Here is a 27,770-nt window from a genome sequence, read left to right as displayed (position 1 = left end):
GCAGGTCCAACCACATTCTGCTGATCTCCGTCTGCCTCCCTGTTCTGTTTGTGTAACGCCTCATATCATCTCACATGGCTCATTTTAAAACAGTGTTATTTTCCACACCTGAATGATCTTCAGACTGACAGCACCATCACATATCTGCTGCCACTTCCACCACCTACACTGACCACACCTGAACCACCTTCAGCATGTCCACCATCAGGACGTCTTCGACTGAGTTCTGCTGCTTGAGCCAGACATGAATGGACACTTCCTCTGCTCACATTGCGGCTCACGGTTCTGCTTTCAGGTCTTGTTTTGTGACGGCGATCTAACATCAGCTCATTCACTCCCACAAGCAGTTAAACAACCAGCCAGACAATTAACAATGACACCGTTAGCTGTAAGAACCTGCAGCTCATTCACTGACTGCAGCTCATTCAAGATCTCACACCTCCTACTGCCCAGCACTGGAGCATCATTAGTATAATAATAGACAGCCATGGTGCCCCGCCCCGAAACAGGCGAGATGAACCGCTGAAATAATGCCTGCATGACTTATGGCATGTCTGGCTACATGTCACAGGTGCAGCATAGATTAGGCAACGACGTTCCAAACTCGAGTTGCAAAATTTCAACGGACTGAAATTCTTTCCCACAGGGACCTGGGTGTATCATGGAGGGTTGAGTAACATGATGAAGGGGTGGGGCCTGTGTAGAGTCGCTGAGTCCACAGGTGTGTTTGGTTCCTCTCGTTCCTAACGTATAGATATGTGTGTGTGTGTGTGTGTGTCTAACCTCCTGACCCAGCTAGAATCAGGCTGCACAGGTGGCCGTGCCATAAATCTGAGCAGGCTCTGCTGCTCGTCCAGCCGGGTATGTGCGACTTGGCAAAAGCCTGTTATTATCCTGCTGGTTTAACCCTGGAGGGGCCTGATGTGATCCTGTCCAGGCACTTTCACCACAGAGTTACACTCACCCAAAGCAAACGAGTGACCTCAGAACGCTGACCATCGTGTTTGTCTCTTCCTTGTCTGAGCGTTCAGGATGAAAATATTTGCACTTGTTCCAAAAATGTTTACGACGTTGTCACCATCTTGAAACTGAGTCCAAGTCTGACAACCCTGACACTTCACCTTCTTTTACAAATCACTGATATCAGCTATTTGGATCTATTAACCCTTTTACCAAACTACTTCCTTAGCAACCTGCTTGCTACCTGGAAGTAGTTTGAATAAAATGCTAAGTAGCTTGTTGGTGGCAGAGAAAGAGTTAAATGAAACTACTTAAACATTTCCGAACTGTAAAAAGTAATCCAATCACACTGTCAGGCTAATCACATTTAGCCTGCGGTGCATGATAGCGCTCAGAGGACACTTGTCTTTAATCCGCCTCGTCTCTGTGTGTGTCTCCGCTGCGACTGTTCTGAATAATTAAAATCATATTTCCACCTCGTCCTGGCTGCAGCGAGGCCCGTGACAAACAAGTCAATGTTATTATTTGTACATGAAGTTTAATTGAATTAGTTTCCAGCAGATAAAGAGTTCAAACTCACTCTCTGTCAGGGAGCACATGACTTTGACTCAGTGGAATCATTTGGTCAATCACAATCCCAATCCTAAGCTATGAACTCACAGCAGTGTGAGAGATCTCCATCACCACCTCCACCCAAACACCACCACCCCCCCCCTAGTTTTCCCTCGATGGCACCCCCGGCTACATTCCTTCATCCTGAAATGTTTCCCTCTGTAACAAAGGCGGGAAAAGAGGCAGGAAGACGCACTCCATCGTAACTTCGTCTGTTTGTGTATACGTACAATAGCAACAATGTCGTTGCCATGGCAGCCAGCGTAGAATGGTTGTCAATAATGTCCAGTGTTTAAGGAGTTTCCCCCCTCTCGTGGGTGAGTCATCAGAGAAAATCACCACCATCAGCTGAGTGACAGAAACAGAAACATGAGAGTCCAAACAGAAGAGAGAGGGGGGAGGAGGAGGCATGGAGGCAGGGAGGAGGAGGAGGAGGCAGGGAGGCTTGTCTGGGGTGTTGGCTTAAAAAGAGGGCAGGGTAAAAGTCGTTTTCTCGTGTTTGTGCATTTGGACGGAGTCTTAAATTAGTGTCCCAGAGAGCAGACGGAGTACGACCTGAAGACACAAACAGTAAGTCACACACTCCTCTCCCTCTGACTTTCTGCATGTATCTGCACAGAGTAATGATCACAGGTGTGTGTGTGTGTGTGTGTGTGTGTGTGAGATGCCCTCACACCTTCTCAGCTTTTACTTTTCTCCTCAAACGCATCAGACGTGTGGGCAGCAGTAGTAGAAGTTTTCTTTTTAAAGCCACAAATATTTGTCTTTTTTTTTATGAAATGGAACAAATGCCTCCTTCAGGCCAGCCTGAGAAAAATGTTTGGTTTTCTTGGCAGAAGTTTGGACGACAAAACATTCCACACGCGTCTTAAATGAACGAACTCTTTAAAGTTTGGCTTCCTGCTCCTCTAACTTTAATGTAAATGCTTCGGAGAGGAGGTATTTACAAACTGCACTCTCACAGCGCCGTATGTTCTAAACCACATGTGTGTGTGTGTGTGTGTGTGTGTGAGGGAGCTGGCGAGTGTGTGTGTGTGTGAGGGCCCAGCCCTTGACCACTCCTTTAGAACCAGCACATTCCAGATGTTCACACCCAGGCGCAGCCTCGAAAGGCTGAGCCACCTTTTCAGCTCGTATCCGAACTGATTCAAACACAAAGGGGGCAGGCTGTCAGGCAGCCAGCCGGAGGAACGTCTCCGCAGTCAGCTCAGGGAGTGGCGGCTCACAGGACGTGTTCGAACTCATCTGCACATCACTTCACAGCTTCACTCCTGAACGCTCTCCTACCAACAGGCTGTGTGTGTGTGTGTGTGTTTCCACATCTCACAGCTCGCCTCTTTGAACTCAAACAGCAAACTCCCGCTGCATTTCCAGGCTCACAAAGTAATTAGAAGCTGAGCAGCCACGCCCTGAGTGGGCGCCAGGTTCAGGCCTTGCTGTGAATGTTCATGAAGTGTGTGTGTGTGTGTGTGTGTCCTCCCTGTAGTCATAATAAAGAGTTTCTCCTCCTCAGCTCAGTCATCATGCTGATCCTGCTCGCTGCCATCTTTGTCCTTCACATCCTGGCCATCATCCTCCTCCTGGTGGCAACTATTGACAATGTAAGTAGAGTTTTTATTTCTACATACACGTGCATTTCAGCCCTCAGGAATAATTGTCTCGCTGCAATCTCTAACTTCCGATTTGGGGCGTTATGTGTGCATGGTGACACGTGCCTGCTCGCCTCACTCCAGGCCTTCATTCCTCGCTCGTCTCAGGGCCTCATATCTGACATTTCTAAATGACAGCCGGGCCACCCAGGTGCTGCTGCACATGAACATACCTGAAATTCTCACCTTGTGTCGTAGTGAGATTTGCAGAATTCCTCCCTGTGTTTGTCTTCCACCATAAATTCTAAGCATTCTTACTTGCTCCTGCACTCTAACATGATTCCTGTCTCTTCCCCATCAGGCCTGGTGGGTCACTGACGTCATGCAAACTGACGTGTGGGCCAGGTGGGTCTTGCAGAACGGAGCGTGGAACTACACGGATCTCCCCACAGGATCGCACTACCCATCAGGTGAGAACAGGCCTCATACGTACAACACGATGTTCAAATTAACACGCCTACAGCCTGCTACAAGCTGCTAATTCAAGACAGACATAGACATAACCATGCGCCCTCTTGTGGTTGTGTGAACAATTTCATTTAAATCAGCAGGACTGGTTGCCATGGTAATAAAAAAATGGCAGAGAAGCTTGTCGCAGTGTTAATTCTTACAACCTGAACGAACCACCGACTGACAACAAAAGTGCAGTCGGCCATTTTGCAGAGTTTATCCCGCCTCACCCACATGATCACGTGTCACTTTAAGAACGATAGATTATTGATTTTCTGCCGCACTGTAAGACAATCGGCCTGAAATGGTTACTGCCAAATTAAAGAAACATGCACAAGGATGACAGGGGACCAGACACCACGCACAACAATCAAAGAGATGAAGCGATCACAGTTTACCCTTTAAGTTTAACCTTTAAGACTCACAGAAATGTTGCTGTTTGTCTTCATGTGACGTTCAGGGTGTTTGAGTGGAACAATCCCTTCATTCAGCTCTGCAGCGCTCTGTCTCCTGCGAGCGTCACTGTGATGTTTAGCACCTTGACTTACACTCTCTCTGGCTCCCCCTGCAGATTACCTCCAGGCAGTGCAGGCCAGCTCCGTGCTAGCTTGTATATTCTCCATCCTGGGAATCTTTGTGTTCGTGGCTCAGCTCTTCACCCTGCCTAAGGGGAAGAGGTTCACCATCTCTGGCATCTTTCAGTTCCTTGCCTGTAAGTGGTTTATTGTTATTTTTTTTATATATATTTGTCTGAAGTTGCATTCTTCTTCATAGATGTTCTCTGTGTGTTTCAGGCCTGTGCATCATGATCGCAGCCTCCATCTACACAGAGAAATTCCACAAGGATGAGAGTAAGGGCGACTACGGTCACTGCTACATCCTGGCGTGGATCGCCTTCGGGCTCACCTTCTTCTCCTCCATCACTTACTTCGTGCTACGCAAGAAGACTGCATGAGGAAACCAGAGCTGCTGACCCTCCAGCCAGCCCAGAGTCCTCAGCTGGATCTATACTTTCAGCTAGAAATCTGCTTCTACGTTAGCATTGATTATTGTGTTTGTGTCGGACGTCAGATTTGAGCTGATAGTGTAGATTGAGCTGCAGCAACTAGAATTCTAGTGTTTAATTGAGTCTGAAAGGCAGGCTCAATCAATCACCGATGTACAGATGAACTACAGATGTTTCCCTCTTCCTCTTCCCCTGCCAAAATTGCTAATATTTTGCTAGCTGTGGCTAATGCTACACTACTGGAGATCAGTTCTTTTTCACTGGCAGGCTAAAGTAACAGAATGCTGCATAAGACCGGATTCCTGGTGGTGCTGTCCTGATGGACGTGTTCACACTGACACAGGGCGTGTGGCTAACATCGCACCGCTGGAGATCAGTTCCTCAGCATCACTCTGAAACGTTTGCTTTAGAACTGAGATCTGGCAGTGCTGCTTTAGCCACAGCTAGCATGAGTTATCCACTTAACTTCTGGAAAAAGCTAAAGCATGGACTCACCTTCTCAGCGGCGGCCATCTTGGCTGTAAGGCTGTTTTAAAGGTTTAGTGTTTAATTTGAGAATCTTCTGTCGATATCCGAACAACTCTGCAGTCATCTCCAGACTCGGGCTGGACTTCTTGAGGGCTTCTAACGGAAATTAAAATATTTTTGTGTTGAATATATAAGGCCTTGATGTGTATTGGATAAATTAAGATCTATCAATATTCCTGCTTATAACCGAAGCTTGAAGAGTTAAAATCTTTATATTGTAAATTTAAACATGAACGATAGATTTTTTTTTTAAAAGGGGGGTGTGAGTTTTTAGATATTTTTATTGTTAGTTTATCTTTTCATTTATCTGCTCTGGTTGTCATGACAACATGACAGCATCAAACGTCACATGTTTCAGATTTCTGTGTAACCTAAGAAGTAACAAATGAACTGTGTTGTAATATTTGTGGCTCAGTTCCAGTAACGGGTCCATACATGTACTTAACATATCACACCTTCTTCATCCAGCTCTGAAAGGCAACTAACACATGACGAAAGATGTAATGTGTAAATATGATTCCTTTCCCATAATGCTTTGTGTGTCTGATGCTGTTTTATTTTTGTTACCATTATGAATGACAATGACGATGATTTTTACAATAAAAATGTGATTTTGAAGCTTATTTTTAACTTGAATATAAATGATGAAGATCCTGAAATGACTCTCTGCATCCACGGCTCCCTCTTTAACAGAGCAGATGTGATTACAGGGACTCGCCTGTTCTCCTTGAGTCATACCGGGTAAATTAAGAGCACATGACAGGACATTAAACTGCATCAGAGCCGGAGTGGACATCAAAGCGGGCTGTAGTCCTCCTCTGCCTCGTAATGAGTCTCCTGGTGCCCAGGCAGCGTCATGTGGATGGAAACGGAGGGCGAGGGCAGGGACAGGCGGTGGAACGGGGATCCAGGTGCTGGGTGGGAGGGTGGAGGAGGGAAGGAGTCAGAGTGGGGGAGAGGAAGAGAGTGGGAGTGCGTGAGTTTGGGAGTGGACGGCGGTGGAAGCGTCTCAGAGGGGGGCTCATAGTAAGGGGAGAGGTGGGAGATCCGTGGGGGAGAGAGCGGGCAGGCCAGGGTGGAGGCCGGGTTAGGAGGGGTGTAGTAAGGTGCCGGCGGCAGGAGCCCTGCAAAGTTGAAGCTGCAAGGGTTAAGGCCGGAGGTGCGCCTGGGACCCACCATCAGGACCTTTTTGGTGTAGTTGTTGAGGGTGGAGACGCCAGCTGACATGCAGACAGTGAAAGCCAACCAGGCCACGCTGGAAGGAGGCACAGGAAGACATTTTTAGCCTAACATGGATCACATGTCTGTCTCACGAACCATAGAAATTAAACACAGTCGGGCTGTGAAATGATCCAAATGATCCTCCTCCTGGATCAGCTAGTTTCAGATCTGTATTCTCAGACTCTCTCTGACTGCATGAGGTGTTCTGAGCAGAGCCCTGTGTGCTGCTCTGAATGAAGATAAATGTTAAAGGAACTCACTAGAAGGCCCAGGAGTATCCGTAGCTGTGAGGTTTGAAGTCTTCTGGTCCCATGGAGACAGTGGTCTGAAAGACCTGCATGAACATCATGTGACCCACCATCCCCACCAGACCTGAGAGGACACGAGGAAAAAGAAACACTGCGTGAAGCATCACATCCTGTTCCACCAGATATCTGTCAGTGGACGTCACGTTTACCTCCCAGGACGGTGAAGACGGCTGCAAACGCGTTGAGCAGCTGACCCCAGCGCTGCGTGGAGGGGAACCAGGTCCTGATGCAGAGCTGCACGAACAGCAGGATGCAGCTGACCAGCAGCAGGCCGATGTACGTGAGCTCCATGGACAGAGAGAGCCACAGCATGGCTGTGGACGGACGGGACAGGAGACAGGAGACACATGAGAGGACGCTTTCCAATCAGGACACACAGGAAACATGAGGAGGACTTTACCTTTCTCAGAGCCAGGGGTCAAAGTGTAAAAGCCCCGACACTTCTCCTCTGGGAAACACAAGCACACATGAAGTCACTGCACTGATGTGTTACCACAACATTACAAAGCTTAGAGCCACAGAATGACCTCTGAACTTTAGGAGAAAAATCTGGTATAAAGGACAAACAAAGGTTTTAGTCACATGTAAAAAACAAAACAAAAACACTAAAAATAATTATTTTCAGCATTTTGTGTTTTTTTTTAAGAATTCAAGATGTCTTAGTAAAAGTCTGAACTTTTTACATTTGCTGAAATTCTTTGTCCCTCTGAGAAATTTATAATAAAATAAAAAATACATAAAAACATAAAAAACCAAGATACAAAAATTCAGATATTAAGCAAAAAGTCAAAATTCTGACTTTAAATTAAAAAAATCCCAAAAGACAAAAAATCTTTATTATATAATAATATAATAAAAATACGTATAATAAAAATATAAATAAAAAAAAATATAATATTTTTAGTTGATTTTTACTCATCACAGGATGTTTTCTGTTATATTTTTAAAATTAGATGATTTAGATTAAGATTATTAATCCCTTTAGGGAAATTAGGTCATTTTTGTTTGTAAAAAACATAATTAATGATTAATGATATAGTCTTTTTTTTTTTTACATTTTGACTGTGAAAGTCAGAATTATATATAAAAATGTTAACTCCAGTGTAACATACATAATGTTTTTAGTCTAGAATCTAACTCTGCTCCAGTCAGAGTGGGTTTGTATCGTCGGTCTGTTCTGAACGTTGCAGACAGGAGTGATTGTTCAGCTCGGTCAGTAGAGTGGCTTCAGCTGAAGGAGGCTTCTCTTCATTAGGCCACGGTGTGTGTGTGTGTGTGTGTGTGTGTGTGTGTGTGTGTTGGGGGAACATCTGGCTGTGACTGCTTCCTGTCGCTCTGTCTGATCCCAGATTACGACCCGGTGATGAGTCTTTGCTGTTCTCTCTCACTCACACTTTATTTCCGTCTCATTGAGACCTCTCTGCGTTCCACACGTTGTGATGATCGTAAATAGATGCTGACTGTTTCCTTTTTGGACTCACTGAGGGATATTTGGCCGTACTTGATTTAAAATCAGCTTCAGATGAGGCGGCGAGTCTGCGGCCCCTGAATCCTATTAACCTTCTTCTCTCCGGGTTTTAATCCATAATTGAGTCATGCTGTTGAAGTCTAAATCTCTGCGCGCTGAACACACACTGATGATAATCCTCTTTGTGCTGAATACACAGCCAGCCGCCCCATCACACACTCGTACAGTATGAGGCGGCAAGCGAACGCACCTGACGCCTCAGCTCACCCTCACACCCGGACTCTCTCTCTCTTTCTGTGGCCTACTTTTTTGGACTCTCACATTCACTTCCTGTTTCTGTGCACATCCTCAACTCACCCTGGGAATATCGTCCACCTCACACACACACACACACAAGCTCCTCATTAGATTCTTTGCTACAAATCCAGTGTTTTCTCATTTCATTAACATCCTCTAATCCTGTTCAGGGTCACTGTGAGAAACTGAGCAGCTGTGCCCTTTGACCTTGACAGTTAAGAGGTATTATGGCCTCCTCCGTCTCACCCCATGCGTCCGTGTAGATGTTCTCCTCGCAGGTGAAGAAGAGGCCGGTGTGAAAGGTGGGGAAGATGAAGCGGTCGTCCCCGGTCTCCCAGAAGAACTGGATGTTGGAGGAGTTGGACACGCCGGGCACGGGGATGCAGTTGCTCTGTTTATTGGGCGAACAGAGCGGTTTAGGCACCTTCTGTTGACCCACGCACCAATAGGAGGACACCAGGGCCATGGTGCTGAGGAAGAGAGCCATGACTGTTTGGATGAAGGAGAGGCGAGGAGAACGCATCTGCTGCAGGAACGCCATGCTGCCGGGCTGCAGGAGGAAGAAGACGTGTCAGACGTGTGCCTGAGAATGTGTGTTAAAGGGCCCAATTACGTATAAACTGCAACACCTGGTGGTCATTAGGTGAACTGCAGTGTCATTTAATGTTAGGTAATATCTTACAAGCTAACTAATCTTTAACTTGCTAAACATCGACGATATTCCAGCCAATCTACTGAGAGGATTTGGAATGTTCATGCATAATGTAGCATCTTTCAGCGTGAGCTTAGCTGATGAATGTAGCATTGCTAACTTCAAAACGCTAGCTGCTAAAGTCATTTCTAAAAAGCTAAGCTAGTATAGTCTTCAATCTGTCAGATTAAGCTCAGGTGATACCCTCATCAATTTAACACAGTATTTTGTTGAATAAGCTAGCTAGAAATGTGTCTGTTAGCATGCAAGCTAATGTTAGCTGGCATTGCACACTCAGGCAAAGTGATGAAGAGGAAGCTGTCGTTTAGAATGAGGCGATCTCTTACAGTCTGGTCACACACAAATCATTTCATTCATGGAAATTTCTTTTTGTTTAAAACCTTTTTTAAAAGTCAACATTTGCAAAAATTCTTAAAATAGCAGCAGCCTGTCACTACAGACAGATGCTTAAACTAACACACATGCATGTGAGGTAAAAAAAACAACAGTACTCACCTGTTTCAGCCTCTTCCTACTTTGTCCTCATCCAGTAGAGACAGAGTGTGGGGGGACGGATGGACGGACGGACGGAGAGCGGCCCTGCTCCTCTTCACTCTTCATCTGACAGAGTGAGTGATGGAGGATTCTGCCCGTCACACTGACCTCTGCGAGCTTCTGTGACTGTCAAGTCTTTATGAACCGACCCCAGCAGTCAGCCTCCACTGTGAGCGCATCACACACACACACACACACACACGCTCCTCTTTAATCCATCCTTATAAATCCAAAACAGACAACTCTGTTCCATCTGTTTTCATTTTAAATTCCTACACTCATTCTGATCCATTTCATTCACCTTTCCCCCCTCCTCCCCTCTCCTCCCCCACCCTCCCGATGACTTCCAGCCTGTAAACGCGCTCTGCTTTGAAAATAAACATGACCTTGAGATAATGAAGAAAGAGCTGCACAAACACACTAATACATGGACGACATCACGCTGCAGCAACACAGCCGGACTGAGCGGCTCTGAGGTGATGATCTCTGCAGTAAGAAGGTTCAATAGCTGCAGTCAGGTTTTAACTTGTTGACGCAGTGTGTCACTTCTGAGAAATGGATTTCATCCAAAATCTGCATTTTTCAAAATCAATCTGGGGAAACGGTTCGTTCAGTTTGAAGTGCCAGTCACACCCTTTGTGTACTGGAGGATGTTATTTTGGCCTCCTCTATTAAATATGTCACAGGATAGCAAGGGTTAAAACAGCATTTCATAGGTCAAAATGCTCGCAATTTCCTCTTCACTAACCTTTTCATCATTGATTCCATTAGCCTACTAAGACTTTTAGCTGAATACCTAAACCACACCACCACAAAAAATCAACCAGTCATCCATTACTGAAGCATTAAAACCAATCATCAATGACATCAGATTAATTTCAAGTTTTAACCCTTCATCTGTGATGTTTCTGTTGGCACCACTTTAAACATGTCCAGGTATTGATTGTATTGATTTAATGATTAGTTTAGATCTTTATCAATACATTTTAGTCAATTATTTCAGACATATGTTTTAATTTTTTTGCATTTTTTCACATTTAGCTCATTCATTACAATCTGTATTGATGCTATAAATAGCTGCTAGCTGTGTAAATATTTACCTCAGTGTTTCAACCGGTCGTCTGAGAGATTATGCATCATCTCTGAATCTTAGCTGCATGTAGCAACACTAAATGTCCATCACAGCTGGAGCAACATCAGGTCTGGATTAAAAAAATGATTCAACATTGCCTCTACTTTCTGAGGCAGCTGAGGATCACGTATGCTGGTGTCTGCTGGAGCAGCAGTCTAAGGGTGAGGGTCATCAACAGACTCAACAGAACCATCAGGAAGGCGGCCATGTTGTAGGAGAGGACCTGGACTCTCTGACAGAGGTGTGTCAAAGGAGGACGTGGTCCAAAATAAAGACCATACTGGACTGTCCCTCTGACCCGCTCCACACTGTGCTGACCAGCTACAGGAGCTCGTTCAGCAACAGACTCCGACTCCCACGATGCACCACTGAGAGACACAGGAAGTCATTCCTGCCTGTCTCAATCAAACTACTGAACTCTGAACTGTAACAGTCACTCAGACACTGTACATTCATACTGGGACATTCATGTCAGGCTCTTTACTATGTAAAGGTTTTTATACAGCAGTAAATATGTTTCTTCTTCTTTAGATACAACTCAGGGATTTAAATGCTGTCTAGGTATTTAGATATTTATTATATATTTCAATGTATCTTTGATTTCTATTTGTCTGTAACAAAAAAAGAATTTCCCCTCTGGGATAAATAAAGGAATTCTGATTCTGATTTCTCACACTGAGACCTTCAAACACTGAAACCCTGACCTGCTACAACAGCCTCTACACTCCTGAGTGCATCGCCTGAACAACTGAGTGAAAGTCAGGCGCTGGAATCAGAAGACATCAGAGAGAAGAGACACGGAGAAGCACAGAAAGACGCAGCAGAAGCCAGAACAGAGAGGACAGAAATAATGAGCATAGTTGAAGCATTTTTTAAGTGTATTCATAATTCATATACATATGGACAGGTCTGTAATACAGCATGGTCTTGATAGTGTAACTGTCGTCTTTCAGCTCAACTTTTTTTTTTTTTTTTTTACAAGAATAACAATAAAAAATGATAAAGACAACACCATGTACGACTCACTTCTGAATTTTATGGCAATGCTTCTTCTGAATTCTGGATTTTGCATCTCCCGATTGAACCGCTGCTGCGTCCACCATTCTAAAAGTACTTGGTTGGTTAGGCTCGCTCCTCATTGGCCGTCATTACAGATCGCATCCGGTCACATGACAAAAACTTATCCCAAAGTTTCAAAAAAATGTCCCATCTGTCAGTCAAATGTAACTCCGCATGTGCGTCCTTCATCGTTTCCTCCAGTCAGTATGGATAAGATGGCAGCATTAGTCCGTAGTGTTATCTCCTCCTCCTCCTCCTCTTCCTCCTTTCTGTCCTTCTCTTTGCACATTTTGTTTTTTTTTTTGTACTTGAAAAATAAGATCGTGTCCATCTGATTTTTCATGAATACTATCTGTACCGTAAAAACCCCAGTGATGAAAAATAAGAACACTTTTCAAAAGGACCAAAAAAATGGAATCAAAGACCCAGATATCGGCTTTTTTTTTCTTTTTCAGCACACATACACACACTTCTCACTCATTCACCACTTTTTTTTGTGTTTTTTTTTTGAAAGGCAACAGATGTCCGTTCTCCAAGGCAATAATGTCTTTGTGGCAAACTCGACCCTGACATTCCAGACAGCATCGCTCTGGCTCCTCCCTCTCCAGGAATGAAGGAAAAAAAAACAAAAAAAAATCCAATTCATGTGTTGACCGTATATAAAGTAAGATACATCCCATTTCAACGAGTAAATACTGATGAGGATACAAAGTAATAATGAGGACTACGAATAATAACTGTGACCGTCCTAATATCAGAAGATAAAATACTACATGAGAGGATATAAACTCTCTCTCCTCTGCCGGGTCTGACACCCGACTTGCTCCCATAACAACCGTTTCCAACGCAAACAAAGTAAATGATAACACAGATGATGATAAACAACACTTGAAGGATGCCTCAGGGAAATCAACATAAGCCTAGAGAGGAAGTTTCTTTTGTTCGGTATAGAAAAGGTCCTTTAGCTCCTCCGTCACGTCCCGACGCATCCATCGACTCCATGTTTGTAGTTTTTTTTTTTTTCCTCATCGTGGCTCCGTCCCCGTTTGTTGCGGTCCTTGTTTTTTTTTTCCTTTTAAGTAAAGAGCAACAATTCTCCTTTAAAAAAAAAAAAAAAAAGTTCCTCATCTCCATTGTCTTTAATGTAAATAACGCTGTTTCCTGTGAAGAAATTGTACATTCCCTTTTTGTTGTTCTCCAGCACAGAAGCCAGTCCCGTCTTTTCACATTTCTCAGGCTCCCATTGTTACCACTCACCTGGAAGAGGAAGCACAGGAGGGATGAGCCACCACAGTTTCACACGAGGAACGAAAAGCTTTCACTCATGGAGCACTTCCTTCAACATCATGGTGACTGAAGCACATGTTATCGATCATCTGACTGACTGAACATTGTTTAAATAATTACCATTAATGTACAAAGACGTGCTTTTAAAACATTTCTACTCCTGAGTGAATAAAATAAAATATGGATGTTAAAATGTTGTTCTCAAGTAACCACTACTCAGTTCAGGCGTTCCCTGCTGTCAGTGGTTATGCCCTTTCTACACTGTGCGATTTTTTGCGATCTTATAAGACCATTGCATGACACACTGTGCGACATGACTCTAATAAACTGTACGATAATCATTTACTGAATCACAGGCGATCACAGGTCACGACGTACGTCAACATGCGAGGATGAGGACGTGGACTGACAGGTCGTAGAAGCTGTCCCACTGTGAGTCAGTCATCCTAAATTTCTGACACCGCTAGAATTTTATCTCAGCTTGTCTTTGGTCGCAAGACGCTGACAACGGCCGTCGTGGAACCTGCCTCACAGTGCGGTGACGTAAGACCACGGATTTAGAGCCACGACCAAAGATATCTCCACGATTCTCCTACGATGCCCGTCTTTCGTCTGCGACAGCCCAAAATCGCACGGTGTAAACCGGGCATTACACATGTAAGACTTCACAGGCCTGCAGATGGGACACCTGGATGATTGTCACTGCTTTTTCAATGCGTTCTGTGCATCTCAGCCACACATTTATCAAAAGAGTTTAAAGAGACTGAAGTACACGACATATAAAAAAGCTTCTAGTGTTCATGGTGCTTTCAGTGGTTTACCAGCTGTTACTAAACATGACACACCAGAAAAACAGTCTGAGATCAGCTTATGACATCATCAATACAAATGGAGGATAATAATACCCGTTATATTACAGTTTTTTCCTGTAGTACCAGTACACGCTATTACGAAGCTCCATGCACACAGTGACATCATGCACCTGCCGTTCACGTTATCAGATTTTGCAGTAAATTACAATGGTAATGATAACTGTTGCCTGTTGTGTGACTGCAGAGCAGGTGGGACAGACAAGAATAACCTCTGTAACCATGCCGACCACACACAAAGATGCTGACAGCGTGATAAAGAAAAAAGGTTTGAGATACATGAAAGGTTCCGTGACTACAATCCAAACTACGAACGGTGCAGACTTACAGCTGGCAGACTGCTGCACCTCTGCCTCCTCTCCGCTTCGCTCAGCCTCTCTCAGACTGCTCCAGGTACACTGACTTGGCTGAGCGGATGCTCTGCTGGGTAAACTGAAAGGAGAGGAGACAGAGAAAGAATGAACTGTGAGGAATGGAAGTGTTCAGCCAGTCATGTTGAACGAGAGACTCATCGCTGAATTATACAAATGAAAACCAACCTCTCCTTCTTTACCTTGTGCTTCGGACACCGCAGTGAGTAGTTATCTTCATTCAGAGAACAATCTGGGAGAAGGGAACAGACACCACAACCAAACAGTAGAAATAAAAACACATTATATCTACATGTTCTTAATGTTTATAGTGCATTATAAACACATCCTCTCACCTGCTTCAATAGCACACAGGTAGTGGTAGCGAAGGGTACAACCTTTACTGTAGCAGCCCAGGGTGGAGCCGACCATCTCACAGTATGAGCAGCACTGAGGAGAGAACACGCCAGCATATCACTCGAGGTGAGGAAGCATATAAAATATATTTGACCCCCTGTGAGGTGTAAGTGTGTGCACTTCGCTTTATGAAGGAAATTTGGCAATCTACATGTGATGTGCAGTTAAAAACTGTTCTGCAGGGGATGCTAAAATGTAAATAGTTGCACGTGGAGCTGCCAAATCATCCCATGGTTGTGCTGTTTCCACAGAGGAGTAGGGACTGTACACTGCAGTGAAATTCATTACATTCAGAAGGTTAAACAGCAAGTCGAACTATCCTAACAAAACAACCAAACAGGTCAAATACAGAGGCTACTCACTGTTTCTCTGGCGCCATCTAGTGCCTCCTGCAGGCCATACAGTCTCCCATTGACAAGGTAGACTCCACTAGTCCACACTATACATCCTTCATGGACCCACAGCTCCTCTGGGTCCATGGGCATCTGAGGCAGCTGTGCAAGTTGTGCCAAAGGTCCCAGGGAGTCCAGGGCGGGCGGAGGGGGCTGGAAGGGCAGCGAGGCCTTACTGTTGGATGGCACCATTCTGGGAGAGTCCTCGCTGGACTTGTGTCTCCTTTTAAAGCGAGGATGTGAGGTCAGCTTTCTGTGTTGAGGTCGCTGCTGAGCTTCGTCTGTCGGCTGCTGCTGCAGCGGTTTCTGCTGGTCAGGTTCGAGGTCCGGCTCCCTCTTAAGCTCGGGGATGGGTCGGACATCTAGATTTGGGTCCCAGGTTAGAGATGTTTTAGAAGAGCAGGAGGAGGAGGAGGGCGGGGGGTAAGGGGTGCTGAGCATACCAGCCACATGCATCATCATCATTTCCTCTCTCCCAGCTGGGGAGGCGGCTCTGACTGTAGTGTTTGGAGGTGTTGGGTTTAAATGTTGGATGATGGCATAGTCGCTCTCAGCTGAGAGCTTTGTAAACTGAACCTGCTCCTGTGTTTGTGTGTCTTGGATGGTGCTCAGAGCGTTTGCGTTTATGTCTGAATTTGGTCCTGTTTTGTTGGTGCCTGTGGCTGCCTGACACTGTCTGACCTGGGGCTGATTCTTGGGGAGCTTGGCGGCATATTCAGCTGGATAGAAAGGCCCGTAGAGATCGCCGAGGTGTTTGTAATTTGCCCATTTCTGACACAGGCAGCAGAGCAGGCGGCCGGAGTGATTGCTCTCTGTAATCACAAGGCCTGAAACAACATAGCCAGATGAAGGAAGTGCTTTCCCCGACTGTAGCGTGGTTTCCACCTCGTCTGTCTCCCTTTTCTCCGATTCTCTGTCTCTCCTAGATAACTGGGAGGAAAGAGCTGAGGTCAGGAGAGAATCAATCCCACTCCCGCTCGCTTTCCCTCCAACTGCACTACGCTCTCCTTTCATTTTGTCCTCCTCAGCGTTTACGATGGTGCACACTGCTCCAATCTCTGGTATTTTTTTCTCCACATGTATATGAGGAACGAACAGGCCTTTTCTGTTTGGGTCCACAAAAACTCTATTTGCGCCGAGGCCTCCTCCGGCCCCTAGAAGTGTATCTGGGTCACTTTTGGCCATGGCAGATGTCGCTGCTGTTGTCCCTCTCCGTCTCCGCCTCTGTCTTCCTCTCGCTTCTAGCGGCTCGTCTTCATCTTTTACACCCCTGCGTCTCCGTCGCACAGGTTTGACCTCGATCTCTGGCTGTGTGTCCTCGCTCTCAGCATCCACTTTCACCGCCTGGGTCAGAACAGGTGGGGTGAGCAGAGGAGTGCTTTTAGTGTCTGGCAGAGGGGTTGCTTCGGGGGCTGATGTGCTGATGGCAGTCTGCACTGGCGTTGGGGCAGCGGCCGCAGTTGGAATGGGTGGAGCTGGAGGAGCACTTGGAGTTGTGTTTTGCGCCTGGACTTGAGACTGAGGCTGGGCCTGTGTTTGGACTTGGTTCTGAGCCCGTTTTTGTTTATTCACACTCCCTACTGGTCTGCCCTTTTTCTTGCCAGACGGGAAATAGCCTTTAGGCACAACACTCTCCAGTGGCTTTGAATCTTGTGGCGACAGACTGGACCTGCCAGACGACATCTGATGTTGTCGGTTCAGCATGTGTCCTTGAGCCTGACTATGGTGGGGCGGGGTGGTTCCATAGTAGTCACTGCCAGGATAATCATCAAATCCCATGCCAGATTCTTGAAGTTTCTGTCGAAGAAGGTTAGCAGCAGACTGCTCTCCTCTTCTCGTCTCAAGCTGCTGGTAAGTGTTGGTGAAATGCTGAATGTCTGAAAGGGCGGATGAAGACGGAGGTGGGGAGCCCTGGACGGGCCGAGGAAGAGGGGGAGGAGGGGGCAAAGGTCCCAGCAAGGTGAAGTCCTCCTTGTCGCCAGATGCCGACGCCACAGCGGCCCCCAATCCAAAGTCAAAGTCCTGCTGTTTGAGGACTTGAGATGACTGATGGGGATCACAGGAGTAGGCAGACGGAGGTAAAGGCCCAGCTTCATCAACTCCTCTGAAGGGAATCATGTCGTTTAACGAGTGACTTTCATCCATGTAACTATCATCCCCTCCTGCCACCCTGGGGAAATGCACTAAGTCTTGGTCCTGTGAATCATTAAACGCTGGTATTTCTGAGTGAGAGAAGCCTGGGTAATGATTTGACTCATCATCAACATGGCCTGCTGGCTTTTTAATATTTGGTGTAATTTTCTGCACTATTGCCTCTAGTTTCAAACCTCTTCCTTTTCTGGGAGGCAGAGCCTTGCTATTTCCACTCGATGGAGACAGAGGATGTGAAAAGGTGTTCTCTCCCGGCAGAGGTGAAGTGAGCCTGGGACATGGGATATCTGAACTGGATGAGTCATCTTCATTGTGATGGCTAGACTCTGACTGAGCCCCGGGGGAGTGATGTGAATTTGTGGCAGCCCTCTGTTGGGACGCATCTTGGAGTTGCCTTTTGGCGGGAATGGGAGAAATAAAAGAGCGCACCCTCCTTCTTAACATCAGTGGATTTGTGTCTCCGGAACCCCCTGCTTTAGTCTGACGCTGGACCTGTGGATGAGTGGAGTTCACCTCAGAGGAAGGCTTAGTGGAGCTGGGTGGAGCAGGTGGGCAAGGATGTTTGGCCTCCTCTACGGCTCCTCCTCCTCCTCTGGAGACCTCGGCTTCAGCAGCACTTTGGCCGTGATGTGGAGGAACAAGGCCATGCATAACTACAGGAGCAGGAGGAGGAGGAGGAGGAGGAAGAGGGGGAGGAGCAGGGGGTGGCTGTGCTCTCAAGAAGGAGTCTCCCTCTCTTCCAGGATGAGTCGACTCCCACATTTTCATATCATAGTAAGTGCTTGGATGATGGAGTGAAGCTTTGGTCATAGGCTGTTCACCGGCCATGTCAGTTTGGGAGAGAATCCTGTGTCTCTGCTCTGATTGGCTGCCCTTATGTCTTCCAGGAGAAGAGCCAGGATGCATCATCATCTCTTTTGTTGGCCTGTTCATAGCTTTCACCCAGTCGCTCATATCATGGGGGAGATGAGGGGGGCCGCGAGAGTGTGGATACATCTGAAGCTTATTTGCAGTTTGAGCCGGAGGGGATAAATTGTGGTACGGATGGTGAGAGGGAAAATGAGGATTGCCGCGTGACATCATGCTGCCTTCTCTCGTATCTCCATACCGATATCCAGTAAATGAACTGCCACCACCAGTTGACAAATCAACACCATGAAGATAAGCCTGGTGCCTTGAGGGTGAGGATAAAGGATTAGTGCTCATAGGAAGAGAAGGCAAAGGGGTAATATCAACACTGCCTCGCCTATAGGGGTCAGCGTTCATTATAGAATGCACAGACTTGGATTGATAGTCCGTGTCTGCCTCATTAGCCCCAACGCTGACTTGATGCTCACTTTGTAGATTTGCAGCATCAGCCCCAGCCTCTTTTGATGCCGTTTCCATTTTCACCACTTGTTTCTCTCCAGTATCCTTCTTACTTAGATCATTGGCTGCTGCTGCAGAGGAAAATGGCTGTTGAATCACGGAGGCTCCACTCTGACTTTTCTCCCGCTCTCTCTCTCTGTCGCTTTCCCTGTCCCTCTCTGGTGTGCTGCGTCGGTTTGGCGACACATCACAGATGACAGAGCGCCGCTCTGATGGGGCTAATATGGAGCCTGATGATTTCTGAGACTCAGTTTGACCAATGCTGCCGGTTAGCGGCTCTGGCTCTTGCAAAAGGAGCTCCTGCACAGCTGAGGATGGAGTGGACACATTAGATAACGCTTTCCTCTGTGGCAGAGAGTAATCAGCTAAGTTTATGTGTTTGGGTGGTGTTTGCTGAGACTCTGTAGCCTGTGCTAAATGGCTCTGGGGTGCACCCACGTCATGCTTCTCAGCATTTTGCAGAATCTTTGCACTGGACACTTCAGACTTCACTGCAGACTGCGGATCTGCGGTGAAGTCAGGCTCACTTCCATGCCTCTGGTTTGGGGGCTTTCCAGAGCTTCCAATGTGAGCCGAGCCCTCAGCTGCTCCGCTTTGCATCCTCATTCCTTCAGTCAGGCTGTATGGTTGTCTGCTTTGAAACTGTTGCTGAGCTTGAAGATGTGCAGGAAAGGCCTGTTCCGGTCTTCCATAACGTCGATCTAAATTGTAGCCCTGCAGGACCTCCTGTAAAAGGCTTGGGAATTGCTGTGAATTATCCTCGTGACCTTTAGCTCCCGCCCCCTGGACTCTTTTCAGCAAGGTCTCTGCTACAGAGCCGGCATCTTTTGGATGCACAGGGCCATAACCAGTTTGTGTTTGCTGGTATCCTAAGAATCTGGGATTTGATTCCATTGTGCCCACTGGGCCAGCTCTTCCTTTGTTTCTCATTGACAAATCTGAGCCATATGTTGATTCAGGGTAGCCATATTTATGTGGACCAGACTGAGGAGGATTCTGAGGTCGTCCAAAGTTCATTTTCTGGTACTGGGAGGAATACACAGTCAGATCTACACCTTCCTCCCCGTTATGACTGCCTGCCTCTCTTAAGTGAGAGTGTGACTGCTTCTCTTCTACACAGTTGTCTTGGGGATGTTTATTTTTTTCCATGTGACTTCCCTCAGACCGAGCTGAAACTATCACACCAACACTGCTGGCATTCTGCTGCTCCTCCGATGTGTGCTTTTCTTCCATCTCATTATTCTGTAATCTGGATGCAGAGTGCAGCCCGTTTTCTTTGTCTTGGCCATTTTGTGTATTGACTTCTCCATCTCTTTGCATCTTATTACCGCCTTTCTCTCTTTTCTCACTGGTACCTTCACTTTCGTGTTTGAGAACTTCATTTTTAATTTCTTTTGCCTTCCTGTGGCCACCTCTGTGGTCATTATAGGCCAAACTAGGCTCCTGGACACAATTTAGTGCAGCAGCAGGAGGTGGAGGAGGAATACTGGAGGAGGGTGAGGAGGAAACAGGAGGTGTTGAAAGTGAAGCTGGACCAGTCTCTGATGACTGACATCTAAAAGATGGAGATGATAATGTAGAAGGAATGTGGGATTCATTTAGTTTATTTTCTGGTTCTTTTGATGGTGCATCAGAGACCATTTTAACATTTGATGCTTGTCCAGTCTGTGGTTGGGTTTGGGGATGATAGCCAGTTGTTTCAGACCCACTGCTCGCACCACTCATCTGCCTCACCCTCCCGTGTTCCCCCTCAGAAAAGAGCTCCTCGCGCTCTGCTTTGGTCCCCGATGAGCCTCCACCTGACATCAATGAGGAGTCTTCATCAGCAGCACCAGCGTCTAAGCTGGAACCATCACCAATCCCCACTGCACTCCCATCTTTGACTGTGCTAGTACTGGAGGCTGCGCTTGCATTTCGACTCCGTGTGTGTGATGGGGGCACACCGTGCTGCATCTGCCCGCCATCTTTCTTCTTCTGTGAGAGCACCGTGTCAGTGAGGAGCATGTGCTGGACTGTGTTTGGTAAATTGGCTACTTGTGAGCTCAAGGCATTGAGACTATTCAGGCCAGCATCCTGCATTTTGTCAAGTGAAGAAGATGTATAAACCGAGGAGGCTTCTTCTCTGGAGCCAATTCCTGTGCCTAGACCCATTTTATTGCGGCCTGATGGAGGAAGACTGCTTCCTCCCACTGTACTCATGCTGAGAGCTTTATGACTGCCACTGCTACCACAACTACTGATGCTGCTATTCGAGTTGGGTGTAGGACTTAACTGAGGCATAGTCTGCAGTAACCTGCCATGACCATGGCTGCTACGGGGGTTTGATGGTGGAGGATGTGATGGACCATGACCTGAGGGGTTTCCGTGCGCCTCTGTGACACCCATCAAAGGAGAAGGAGAGGAGCTACAGCTGGGAGAATGCACCGCAGAGGCCGCAGGAGAAGGGTTAGATATGGGGCTAAAGTTTTGGTTAATCTGCGTTTGCTGCGCGTTGGGATGCATTGGAGATTTGGCTATTTCTTGAGATGCTGGTGGAGGTATACTGGGATTGGAGGCTTGATGATGTTTAGCATACACAGAGCCCGGAGATGGACCCTGGTGCTGCATCTTTAGAGAGTTGTCATAACCTACCCCTAAATTGTGCTGCGAGTTGCGGTGCTGTAGTGTGGCTTGCTTGTGGAGTGAAAGTGTCTGTGGGGAATATCCAGGATAATTTGAAGCATGGTAACTCTGTTGAACACTCTCCATTGGCCCCACATTGTTAGCAGCAACTGAACTGGGAATCGAGTTTGAAGTAGAGTTGACACTGGGAGAACTGTTGACTTTGGGATCAAACCCGGTGCTGGCAGCGCCGTCCAGATATCTCTGTGGAGGGGGGCTGTACATTCCTGATGACCCCGTGGACGCTCCGCCCTGTGGAGAGTAGTGTGGGTACTGCGGGGTCATCCTGTGCCCAGAGTGTGGATAGCTCCTGTGCTGCTGGCTGTGGTGGACAGCTGGAAAGGTCTGCCCATGCTGGCGGTGTTGCATCTGAGGACCTGGCACTGACTGCATTGCAGGGTTCTGACTCATGTTGTACTGGTGAGAAGGAGAGAATGCTCCAGCACCTCCACCTGAACCAGCACTAGAGACATAGTCCACTGGATACGGTGACATTAGACCAGATGACGGTGCGGATGCAGATCCAGGATGCCGGTACTGATGAGGTATATGTCCATCAATGTTAGGGTAGCCGAAGCCAGCTCCATAGCCTATGCCTCCCCTCCTGTGCCTGTCCTTTCCACCCATTGAAAAATAATAATCCATGGCATCCTTCCTGTACTGGTTGTTACTACTGCCACTGCTGTGAATGTTACTCTGTGTCTGTGGCGGCTCCACAGCTCCTCTGTTTCTAGCACTGTAGGCAAGCATGTGGCTGGCTTGATTTGGGTGGTGATGGCCTCTGTGCAGGCTCTGCTGTTGCATCCCTGCGTAATCATCCGTCATCCTCGGGGAGATCTGGGGCTCTGCTGGCTGAGGAGGATACGTAGGTCCTCCTCCACCCCTCCCACTGAACCCAGGCGGGAGAGAGGGGGGAGCTGGGCTGTTAGAAAAATTCTGCATTGTTTTGTCCAAGTTTGGATTAAAAACGGAAATATCTGTCAGTGTCTATATCAGGGAATGATTCTGATCAGAAACTGGAAGGCTTATGGCAGTAACCATAAATGACAACAAGAGAGTCTATGGTCTGGCAGTAAACTAAGGAATCCACAAAAGAGCTGAAGCAAAGGAATACATATGTATATATATATATATATATATATATATATATAGCAGATGTTACAATCACTTCTTGTAGTGTGAGCAGCGGATAGGGAGGTGATGCTTTTATCAAGGCCAAATTTCAAAAAATGTTACTTTTCTGTGGGTTGTTTCAACAGCTGGATCTTAAAAATTAGAATTTCTTAAAAAACAAAAACAAAAAAACAAACAAAAAAAAGTAGCGAGGCGGATTCCTACTTTAGGAAAAGTCCAAGAAAATGAGCAGTCATTCCAACGCAGCTGAAGCAGTTTGGCACTGAGCAGGCAACGATATAACGGACAACTGCCACATCACCATTTCCAACCGTAAAATGTCTTAACATGTATACACTCTGCTATAATAACTGCTCAAGCAAGCAGAGCTTTTTCTGGATGATAATCCAAGATCATCTTGTGAAAAAAAAAAAAAAAAAATCTCAATAAAACCATTGAGACTCTTGTGTTCCGTCAGAGCGATCCTTCAGTTCGTCAACATGTGGCCCTGACACCTCACACCTGTGTGAGACAAAAACTCCGGCAACAGAATCAAGAGGTCTGAACGCAGACCCTCACTGAACGCTCGCTGAAGCCAACACTCCATGGATGTTCTCATCGGCTCTCGGATGCAGATTGTAACACTTCTCCTATATTTAATACGTTTTTCTTTTGCATTTGGACTGTGAAAGCATTTGTTCCCTATCAGTAATTATTCCAGGTTCCTCTCAGTGCCTCCCTGCGTCTTCAGCATTTAGCCGTCTTACCTTTTGTTTTGTTTTTTTTTTCTGTCATTTAATTCTACCTACTTCCATGGCAACAATTTTCCGAGAGGAGGGTAAATCCATTTATTCCACTTCAAGTTCAGTCAATTTGAGCTCCTGGTTTCTGATTTCTTCAGTATTTCCATGCAGATAGGATCATTTTCCACAAGCGTCTGACCAGAAGAGTTCACAAATCTGAAAAAAATACACAAAAACAAATAAATAAACAAACTGAGTTAGCATGCAACAGCATCAAAACATAACCTTTGTTAGGTCTCATATAAATGTGAGGATCACTGCAAATAATAAAGCTGACATGCGTTTCGGATGTTTTGCAGTTTTATTACTTACATATTTGTATTGATCGATAAAATAAATGACATGGAAACTAGGCGTTTAACTAACCCCATTACATGTGGATCTATTTTTAATGCCAAATAAATAATTACGCAGGTCTATCTACAGGTATGTTCAGCAAACAAACAATAACAAAGGGCTCATATCAATCCATCTTAACGCATTGTAAAGGCTTTTTACTTCAGCCGGCCCTTTAACAATGCATTCTTAATAAGCTGTCTCTTCTGACTGATAACAAACTGGTTTGTTGGGAGAGAAAGTGGGTTAGGAGCAGCATGCGATTAAAGCACAGGACAAGGTCACAAACACTCCTTTCACATGTAAACAAACAGACAGAGGCGGTCCACAATCAGACCATTAACTTTACTGTATCCAACTGGGGATTTAATTATTATGGGGTGATAATTAAGACGGGATGACGCCATTTTTTATGGGGTCAGTACCTTTAATTGCCACGCGTGACACAAGACTACACTGTCAGTAATAAACACACTGTAAAACGGTTAACAACTCATCACCACAGCAGGAGTGAAAACACACTGTCCATCAAGTTTGTGTTGGATTTAATGGTAGAAGCTGGTTGATCTCCACCCCTGTCAGAACTACATTACTAATTAATCACAGCAGCTCACTGTGCATTCACAACACAGAACAGTGCAGCAATAATAAAAACTGGCTCATTGCAGTCTGTCAGGAAGTCAATCAATTTGTATAGCTGCCTAATTGATGGAAGCATACGCAGTGTTTTTGCAGATAACGATCCCAGGCTAGCTCTGTTATACATCACCATTGGCTTTCTGTACCAACACAGTAGCTACATTAGCCCATAGCAAGGTATACGCATTACAATTAGCTTTGTAGTGCTGCCTCCTTTTTTTTTTTAGCTCTGTAAGGTTAGCGTTAGCTAAAACATCACAAATGCTGCAAATATTAAATAAGGGCTCAGCTAGCCGCATATGTTGCTTGCTAAGCTGAGCTAGAACAACTTAGCATCTTAGCAAGGCAGCTAATTTAGCGTTTATTGCATTAGAAGCATTACAGAACATTGCACGGAAAGGCAGGGGGATAGCAGGCTAAAGGCACACACGGAGGAGCTACAACAGAGCGGTGATTAGGTGCAGATGTTTCCCCCCCTCAGACATCCACTCACAGGCTCACAGTAAATGGGTTAGCTAGCATAAATAACGTATACTAGCAAGAGAGCTGGCGTGTGTACCGCATCAGAAAAGAACCCGTCACGCAGCCTGACATTTCCACTGAATAAACACAGCTAACGTTTGTCAGCGAGAGGCACGTCAAGCTAGCTAACCCAGAGAGTCCAAAACGCATACCTGGAAAAACGTAGCAATACAAGGCCCCTCGAAGAGTGAAAGGCTGTTTTGTGACAATCCCGCTGCTGTGTGGCAGGAAACCCCAGACTAGAGTCGACTCCTCCGCCGCTTTTCCTTCAGCCTTTTTTTTTTGTGTGTGTGTGTGTATATGAGTCCAGACAACCCCGACCAGCGGCGGCGTAGTCGGGGGGCCCGTCACGACGCTCAGATCCAGGGCCTTTCTTCCGATTTCCCCTTTTTCCTTTTGTCCTCACCTCCAAAAATGATGAGAGCGAAGCACAATCGGGGTCCCGTAACCAGCGAGGTCCACACACCCCCGCCCCCTCCTCCCCTCTTCTTCCCTCGCCTCTCTCTCTCTCTCTCTCTCTCTCTCCCTCTCTCTCTCTTACTCTCTCTCTCTCTCTCTTACTCTCTCTCTCTCTCTTACTCTCTCTCTCTCACTCTCCCCTCTCTCTCTCTCTCTCTCTCTCTCTCTCTGTGTGTTTCACACACCGCTGAGGTGATCCCACCTATCTCCAACTAAAATTAAACACACTGCTCTCACACAAGCCTCCATTAAACAGGCGAAGCTTTCAGACGTCACTAAATTGCATCTGCATGCCTTCATCAGCAGCTCGAGCCATTCGTTTCCCTGTGTGTGTGTGTGTGTGTGTGTGTGTGTGTGTGTGTGTGTGTTTTCTTGCAACAGAAAGACCGCCTTGAAAATGCATACACACTCATATTCCTGCACCCCCCTCCCTCCCTCACCTCCTCTCCATCACATCCCTCCATCTCCCCTCCCTCTCCAAAGCTTTGGCTTTTTCATTGATTTCTTTTATTTTATTGTGATTTTTTTACCTTTTTACAACATATAAAATATATTTTTTGGCGTCTAGGCTGAGCATCCTTTGTTCTTATTTCAAGCGATTTATCCTAATGAAGGCACCAGCATACAAAGGCAGGAGAGGGGGAGAGAGAGAGAGGAAAAATGGATGCATAACAGGCAGATTGATTGCTCGTTAAGTTCACGGTTAATATTTTTATTTTATTTTTGATGTTCTTGTCTGTTGCTTCACAGCCTCATCACGGCGAGGAGATACAAACAGACAGCATTTTTGTACATGTATTGTGTTGCCTCTGCCTCAGCTTATCTGCTCTCACACACACACACACACACAGGGCCAGCGAGTGCAACACAGTCCCACTCACGCTCTCATACCATCATAATGATGTGCCCTATGCCCCCCCCCCCCACACACACACACACACACATCCACGGTGCTGCACTTTTAATATACTGCAGTGTGTCATACATGCAAACACACACACACACACACACACTTAACCTGTCAATCACAGGAGTAAAATCACTCTGTTTCCAACCAACAGTTCAATACATTTCATTCCCTTGCAGATACACGTCTATTTCTATCATAGTTGCCATAGCAACTGCATCACAGAGCCTTAACTGTGGATAATTTTTAAGCTACGTATCTACATTTGTTTTTTTTTCCTCCTTCTTCTTCTTCTTCTTCTTCATCATGTGTGATTTATTTTTTATGTGTTTTTTTACACACACGCTCTGGTTGGACTGGTGCACACACAGAATTTGCGAGCAGTTTTGTGCGATTGTATCGCCACTAAAGAGGAAGTGAAAAATGCTGAGAGGCAAGATAAAGGGGGGGGGGCGCCGATACTCCGGGCCGGCAAGTCAGCCCAGCCAGCCAGGCAGCCAGGCCTATCCAATCAACAGGAGCGCCTGCTGGGAGACACACAGACTCTTTCCATCACCGACAAGGTCACAAAATCTTCGACAGAGGAGGCTCCAAGCACACAGTGATCCCACTTAATGCCATTTATGCACATGGATACACAAGTATTCACAGTAGAAATATATTTCTTTTAAATCGATCCTTTAAATAATGCTTGCCTCAGCCTTATATCTACTGTTTCTCAGTATAAAATGTGACATAAAGTCCAATGTTTGACCGTATTTTTATCATCTCGACTCTGAACTCAAGTGATTTGATTGACAGTGGCTGCGATATTCACAATTATATTATCTTGTACACGTATCACAACACCTGTTCAATCATTCTGGCTCCGTGCTTTATCACAGTAGGTGGCGCTAATACCCTTTAATACGCTTTTGTCTCAAATTATATACTTGATATTTGGAGTGAATTTACAACAAAAGATGCACAATATGATCAATCAATCATCAACACTGCCCATTGCTAGAGGTCAAGGGTGGAATGACACGTCTCAGCCTCAATGGGCGCCATCTTGGCTACATGGAGCACCAACCAAACGTTCATATGTTGAAGTGGTTGAAATGCTGCACCATGTCATGGTTACTCCACCCTCGCCTCCACCTTCCTAGCCTGATCAGCCAACCCCTCCTCTGTCCATGTAATGGGTCTGCCATCCCTCCCCTGCACAGCCAGTTGCTGCCTATGTGCAGAACTGTCACCAACACCACAGCTTAGAACTCATTGATCACAGCTACGTCGCTGAAGTGAAACGTTTCCATCATGACTGAATTAAACCCAGCGGTGAATGCTGATTACACACTTTCCCACTGTAGACAGAGGCCAGATGTTTGTGGGTCTTTGTTTGAGGTTTATGTCCAATGTTCAAGATTAGCTTTATTAGCATTTTGCCAAGCACACACATGAGCCTTCGTCTGCTGTACATTTTTCTCAGAACTCTGAGTCAGAGTGTGGACTCGGGAGCTGCAGCGATAATGCGTGCATGCTCTCTCTCTCTCTCTTGCACACAGAAGGTCGACAGGT

General features: G+C 46.1%; 3 protein-coding genes across 4 annotated transcripts; 1 reads left to right on the top strand and 2 right to left on the bottom strand.

Annotated features, from left to right (window-relative positions):
- The first annotated feature begins 2,033 nt into the window (after positions 1-2,033).
- LOC114439467 (epithelial membrane protein 1) lies at positions 2,034-5,823 on the top strand. The gene is made up of 5 exons (XM_028411410.1): positions 2,034-2,142; positions 3,086-3,173; positions 3,523-3,631; positions 4,243-4,383; positions 4,466-5,823. The coding sequence occupies exons 2-5, from the start codon at positions 3,096-3,098 to the stop codon at positions 4,624-4,626; spliced, it is 489 nt and encodes a 162-aa protein (XP_028267211.1). The 5' UTR covers positions 2,034-2,142; positions 3,086-3,095; the 3' UTR covers positions 4,627-5,823.
- A 177-nt stretch (positions 5,824-6,000) lies between these two features.
- gsg1 (germ cell associated 1) lies at positions 6,001-10,046 on the bottom strand. Its single transcript, XM_028412207.1, has 6 exons — positions 9,707-10,046; positions 8,746-9,049; positions 7,135-7,182; positions 6,884-7,048; positions 6,687-6,798; positions 6,001-6,460 (listed from the first exon to the last, which is right to left on the bottom strand). Exons 2-6 carry the CDS (start codon positions 9,038-9,040, stop codon positions 6,001-6,003), a joined length of 1,080 nt encoding a protein of 359 aa, XP_028268008.1. The 5' UTR covers positions 9,041-9,049; positions 9,707-10,046.
- Positions 10,047-11,732: 1,686 nt separating this feature from the next.
- On the bottom strand, positions 11,733-25,335 carry tcf20 (transcription factor 20). Of its 2 annotated transcripts, none has more exons than XM_028411403.1 (6): positions 24,997-25,335; positions 15,222-23,503; positions 14,799-14,892; positions 14,632-14,695; positions 14,421-14,524; positions 11,733-13,193 (listed from the first exon to the last, which is right to left on the bottom strand). In XM_028411403.1, the coding sequence occupies exons 2-6, from the start codon at positions 22,371-22,373 to the stop codon at positions 13,183-13,185; spliced, it is 7,425 nt and encodes a 2,474-aa protein (XP_028267204.1). In that variant the 5' UTR covers positions 22,374-23,503; positions 24,997-25,335; the 3' UTR covers positions 11,733-13,182. The 2 variants fall into 2 exon arrangements, with proteins under 2 accessions (XP_028267204.1, XP_028267205.1); XM_028411404.1 differs by having other exon boundaries at positions 14,646-14,695.
- Between the last annotated feature and the right edge of the window lie 2,435 nt (positions 25,336-27,770).

Source organism: Parambassis ranga, chromosome 8, assembly GCF_900634625.1.
Source record: "Parambassis ranga chromosome 8, fParRan2.1, whole genome shotgun sequence".
Classification (NCBI taxonomy): domain Eukaryota; kingdom Metazoa; phylum Chordata; class Actinopteri; family Ambassidae; genus Parambassis; species Parambassis ranga.
Note: the sequence above shows the minus strand (reverse complement) of the source record. Positions and strands in the feature narration are given on the sequence as shown.